The following is a 6,000-nucleotide window of genomic DNA, read 5'->3' on the forward strand; positions in this document are numbered from 1 at the left end:
CTTAAGCTCATTAGAATACCCGCTCTACATGAATGTTACAGGTTTTGTCTTGGCTTTAAATATAGTATAAATAGTAATAGTCATCATATAAGCATCACTTTTATGTAAAATCATACATACAAAATGTATAAATACTTTACGAGAGCAAATTTGTGTGGCTTGCTGAATGAATAAATGAAATTTCTTTAATATTAAGTCCTGTTGAAGACAGACTAGAGTTAAAAGGACTTGTTGTATATATACATATTTTGGATAAAAGATAAAAAAAAAGAAGACATGGAAAAAAGGGTAAGGTAGAAGAGTAGAGAGTAAAGAGTAGATAAGAAGAAGAAAGCTATAGAGGTAAGAAAGGGTAGAAAGGATGAAGACGGCGAGTAAGAGGAATAAAAAGAATATCAGAAGAATAATAAGAGAAGGTTGAGGAATAAGGAAGAGGAATAGGAAGAAAAGTAGTATATTCTATGTATGATTAAGGTTTAGTGAAGGTTTACTTTGAGTTGGACACCCTTGGCTGCTCCAGACCAAAGGAAGCCGGAGACCATGGTTACCAATGTAATCGGAACCGTCCAATCATCGGTAACACCCAACTGAGCTGCGAGTCCCAAAAGTATGGCCATAACTACAAATGGTACAAATGGATCTCTGGGATTCCATGAGGCATAGGCAAGAGGGGTTTCATCATAAGCTCCCGGGATAACGCCGGGTGTACTTGATCCGCGCGGAATGATGGGGACATTCACTTGGCTTAGATTTGAAAGAACAGAGGATGTGGTAGGGTTGGTATTGGTGTCTACACTTGGTGATTGTGTAGATTCAACCTGGCGATTGACTACCATTATCGACTCTCTTTGTTCTTTGTTGTCGTTTGTTTTGTTGATTATCTCCAGCTCAAGTTCGTCGTCTGAAGACATGATTTCAGTATCTGGTGTGTCTAACTGAAGATCGCCTCTCAGCATCTTTTCAAGTGCCTCTGTATCTTTCACAGCCAATGATCTTCGTTTGGAATCCATTAACATCTGAGATTGTCGTCTTGGATCTCTAATACGTTCTTCTGGGGGTGGGCTAGGATGAGTTGGGAAAGTGGTACTGTAAATACGATGCTCGTCGTTTTCCTACAAGATTATATATATATATATATACATTAAAAATAAATAAAACAAAGTCAGTTAGCTTTAATAAGCAAATGGCTTCGTTTTTCTTTTTATATATATAAAAAAAAGATAGACCACTAACCCTTTGAAGATTTGCCAGCTGTTCTTCCAGAGTCATAAAGTCCTGCTCTAGTTGAGAAACAATTTCATCTTTTATCCTTAGCTCTTTTTTGAGCATTTCAATGTCGTTGTCTTTGTACTCTTGTTGGCACTGGGCAGCTTCTTTGTCTTCTTCTAATTGATCGATGATTTGTTCCAGTCGAACGATCTTATTCTCCAACTCAATTGCATAAGATCCTTGGGAAATAGATGAGTGAACAATAGGACGACAGATATGCTGGGCTTCCATTTCCTGATCATCGTTTTCGGGAGGCAGTGTCATGACCATGCTGGATTGATCAATAGGTGCTAGTGTGTAGCAGCATGTATCTTCACAAGTCGGCTCTCCGCTAATCTATAATTATCCAAATTCACACAAGTATATATTTATGTATAATTTATCAGCACACAAACCCAAACCCAAACACACACACACACACACACACACACACACACACACAAAGAGAGAGAGAAGAAGAAGAGGAAGAAAGAATTAAAGAAAGAAAAAACGAAAATGCCTCAAAGTACAACTATATATATATAATCATATTTACCTGTCGATGGAGCAAATTGACCATTTGTACAAGAAACTCATACTCTGGCCCAACATTCTTCATTTGCATTATTTGATCACATTGAATACGAAGCATTTGCTTAGTCTTCTCTTCCAAATCTTGTTGTAATAAGCGAGTAACTCGCTGAAGTTGGACGTTGTTCAGAGTCAGCATCCTAATTTTCTCTTCAAGAGGCCGGGTCTTTTGTTCTATGAGGTTGTCTGTGTCTACTTTGAGTAGACGGTTGGTTCGTTGTAGTTTTACGTTCTGTAGGGTTAAGCCTTCAATCTGGCCTTCTAGTTGGCGAGCCTTGGTACTAGAATCACCCGATTGGATCTCTCGTCTGGTTCTCTACAGGAATCAGTACAAGATTCAGGAGATGGTCAAGCTCTACCTCTTGTTCGTTCTTTGGAATCGAATAGTTCATCAAGTTTGAATTCACACTGAACCTAGGGACAGGGGATTCCAGGGATCCTGGAGGTCCCCCTGGTCCAGACGTGTGTGAATTGGGAGGCATGGAATGAGTCGGAGTGGAAGATCGCGATGCGAGTGAAGGCATTAAAGGAGAGAAAGAGCGAAATAAATATTGAAAAAAAAAGAGAAAAAGAGAAGAGAGAGAGATAGAGAGAGAGATAGGGCGGGATATGGCACGGTCCTCACTTCGGCAAGACAAGGGGAAATATATATATATATATAATTATATATAATTATATATAGAGTTGTGTGTGTGTTGTGTATGTGTATGTTATATACAGATATTTTGACGAATAAAATCGTACTTTTAAAAAAAAACAATTAGTGTTGTCCAAAAAAGGTTCTCTTCAGCGATCCAAGTTGAACACAAAAAACACTTTCAAGGTTGAACCACAAAAATATATATATAATATAATACAATACAATACAATATAAAATAAATAAATAAATAAAAGTTGGTTATTTAGATATATAGAGCAGTGCGTGCAACACCAAAATGATTAACACACACACACACATATATATATATACATTTACATATGTATTTATTTCAGTTCTGTACTTCTGTGCCTCTATGCTTGTGTATGTTCTTCAGGTAAAGAAGAAGAAGAAGAAGAAGAAGAAGAAGAAGAAGAAGAAGAAGAAGAAGAAGAAATTGATCTTTTGGAAATAGCCAGGTCATTAATAAAAAAAAATGTCTTTTTTGTTGTTGTAAGAAGAAGAATCGAATTCTGACTACAGAACCGGACATACTAAACAACCATAGTTACACGGCTATTCTTTTATTTATTTTTATTCATTATTAATTACCATTGTTTTACTACTGTTTTACTTTTACTTTTAATAATTCTGTTCCTCTTTACCCTCCATGTAACCAACAAACAGAAGAAAATGTTCCTTCTTTCTTAAATATGAGCCCTGAACCCTCAGTTTCCCAATTGACTGACAGCAAACCCTGACCGAAAAGTCTTTGGACCGAGAGATGGATTTGATTCCGGAAGACAGTGAAAAAAATCTAATTGACTGCCAAAGTCATTAAAGAGGAAGATATTATACCACAAGCAAGGTTCTTTTGAGATGCATGATCGAAAGAAAGAAACTATTCCGACCATTAATACACAAATACAGACAGTCCTGAAAGGACCAAATTGTAGGAAGTTCTTCACAAGCTTTTTATTACTCAGTCTAAAGTAGATTGAGTACGCGGCAAGGTCTTTTGGTGTATGTTTTGAAAGAAAAATACATACAAGGACGTCAAATACATAAAAAAAAAGAAATCAAAATCCTCAAATCAGATTTTTGCATGATCACTAATGAGATTAATATAATTATCATACTCTCCTCCTACCCCCACCATCTTACCATATATTCCTACTAGCTTTCTATGGTTACAATTTCTAACAATGATCGTTTGTTTTGACTAGAATATGTTACTGAGTCATCTCATATCAGAAACAGTGTCTTCTCAAGAGCAGTAAAATACGTTCGTCGAAAAGACAGCACCTCGTATGACATTGGTTATTTCGACACACTTGGGCATGTCAAAAGAAGGCTAGATGACTTGGCGGTGTGTATAATGACCTATCATGACGTGGGATAAAATAGCCAATATTAAGAGATAGATAGAGAGCGAATTGACAAGACAGTATTCTGGTTTGGAAGCAAGAGATATCTTTACCGCATCTTATCCTGCACCTACAAGTGATGAGAATAACTAACTTATTTTAAAGCCATTTGTGCTTGTCTTATTGTTTCGCTCCTTATTTTGATTCTTCTTCTTTTCGGTTTTACTATTCTTATGCAGTAATTCCAAGGCATCCCAAAAGATAATTTTCTCTTTCAAAAAACTTAAATAATTCTTGCACACTATCTTTACTAATGTTTCGTACGTAAAAAAAATGATAAATTTTCGACAAATATAAAAATCAATCATAGAAAAGTTAGAAATATGTACAGGAACAGTAGAAAATTTCACAATTTTATTTTACTCTTGACTCTACCATAATTGCCCTTAATTAAACTCAAGTAAAAGCAACTTTTGAAGAAAGAGAAGAAGAAGAAATGTAAAATTCAAGAACTCGAAACGCCTGCAAGAGCTCTTTAATATTTCTACACTACTCTGTTCAGATTTGGAGTTTTTTTTTGAATTGCAAGTCAATTATCAATGAGTATTCTCCAAGAATTAATCGAATTAAATTAGATTCAGGTAAAAGGGATGTTTGTTGTGTAGTGCGGTAATTAACCAAGTAGTGTGTTCACAATAGGGGAAGAATAGGCACAATTTACTACATTTAACAAAAAGAAAAGAAAATATTATGCCTGAGATCCCACTTTTTTTTTTAATTTTTATCGGTCAGCATATTAATTGTAGTACTCCGCATCTCATTTTTAGCAGGTCATAGAAACTCTTTCACAACAAATCCCGAAAGCAGAAATTTGGGACAAAGTGTGAATTTCCCCACCAAATTAAGTATACACTTTTGACCAATTTACTATGTTATCGGGCTATCGGGCTATCGTTATTTGGAATTATATTTTTGAATGAACGCCTCATTAGAAAATATATCATGTTTATTTTACCAAGGAACACAAGTATAATAAGACAACTCTCAAGTGTACTATAATAGTAACAAAAAAACATTATCAATAGCATTTTCAAAGACAAATGTAAGATCAAAATCAAAATGAGACAAAAACATAAAGGTATTATCAAAGTCAAATGAGATCAAAATTTATTGTTCAAAGATTTTTATAAGGGGAATATAAGTTAAGTTAAATTAAGTATACTAAGATATTCCAGGCCATGCTAGTCCAGTCGAGTCCAGTCGGTTCCAGTCAAGTCCAGTTGGTTTTTTTTTTGGTCCATTTGATTTTTCTTTTGATCTTTTTTTTTTGTCCAGTCAATATAAGCTAAGAGTGATAGGAGGAGGAGGATTTTTGTATTGAAAAATAATAAAGGGGATAATTTGGACTTTTTGTTTTTTTTCTTGTTTTTTTTGATTCTTTTTTTGATTCTTTTTTTTTGTCCAGTCAATTTCACGGAATAGTAATAAGAGGATGATTTTGATATTGAAAAGAATAAAAAAGATAATTTGGACTTCTTTTTTTTTTTTTTTTTTTTGCTTTTTTTTTTGTCCGAACACAGCACACATAATAAAGGAAATAATTTGGACTTTTTGATTATTTTTTTTTTTATTATTTTTTATTCTTTTTTTTTGTCCGAACACAGCACACATAGTAAAGGGGATAATTTGGACTTTTTGATTTTGATTTTTGATTTTGATTTTTTTTTTTTTGATTATTTTTTTTACTTCTTTTTTTTTGTCCAGCCAATTTCACAGAATATTAATAAGAGGATGGGTTTTGATATTGAAAAGAATAAGAGAAGGGGGTTTTGGTATTGCTCTTTTCGCTCTTTCTGTTTTTTTTGAGCTTCTTTTTTTGAGCATTTTTTTTTTGTTTTTTGTTTTTGATCAAAGACTTCATTTGCTTTGTATGTATATATGTAAAAAGGGATTTCATACCTTGTCCTGATCCAGAGTCTTGTTCCAGTTCGCAGCTTTTCTTCAATCCAGGGCCAGGTTCCAATGCAGAGTTCTTTCGGTTTGGTCATCTTTTTTTTGTTTTGGTTTTTGGTCTTTTTTTTTTATTCTTTTTTGGTTTTTTTTGGTTTTTTTGGTTTTTTTTGCTTTTTTTTGGTTTTTTTTTGGTTTTGGTTTTTG

General features: G+C 34.0%; 2 protein-coding genes across 2 annotated transcripts; both read right to left on the reverse strand.

Moving 5' to 3' along the window:
- Positions 1-154: 154 nt before the first annotated feature.
- On the reverse strand, positions 155-904 carry PHYBLDRAFT_160582 (hypothetical protein). The gene has a single exon (XM_018434208.1). The coding sequence runs from the start codon at positions 834-836 to the stop codon at positions 477-479; it is 360 nt and encodes a 119-aa protein (XP_018284531.1). The 5' UTR covers positions 837-904; the 3' UTR covers positions 155-476.
- Positions 905-1,233: 329 nt separating this feature from the next.
- On the reverse strand, positions 1,234-1,978 carry PHYBLDRAFT_74145 (hypothetical protein; the record flags this gene model as incomplete). Its single annotated transcript, XM_018442989.1, has 2 exons — positions 1,234-1,605; positions 1,805-1,978. Coding segments are annotated over 2 exons (546 nt in total), but the record flags the coding sequence as incomplete, so codon positions are not given.
- Between the last annotated feature and the right edge of the window lie 4,022 nt (positions 1,979-6,000).

The sequence above is a fragment of the Phycomyces blakesleeanus genome, assembly GCF_001638985.1.
Source record: "Phycomyces blakesleeanus NRRL 1555(-) unplaced genomic scaffold PHYBLscaffold_35, whole genome shotgun sequence".
NCBI lineage: Eukaryota > Fungi > Mucoromycota > Mucoromycetes > Mucorales > Phycomycetaceae > Phycomyces > Phycomyces blakesleeanus.

Excerpts from the sequence above, each read along its gene's own strand:
- PHYBLDRAFT_160582 (XM_018434208.1), bottom strand. The coding sequence starts at position 836 with ATGGTAGTCAATCGCCAGGTTGAATCTACACAATCACCAAGTGTAGAC.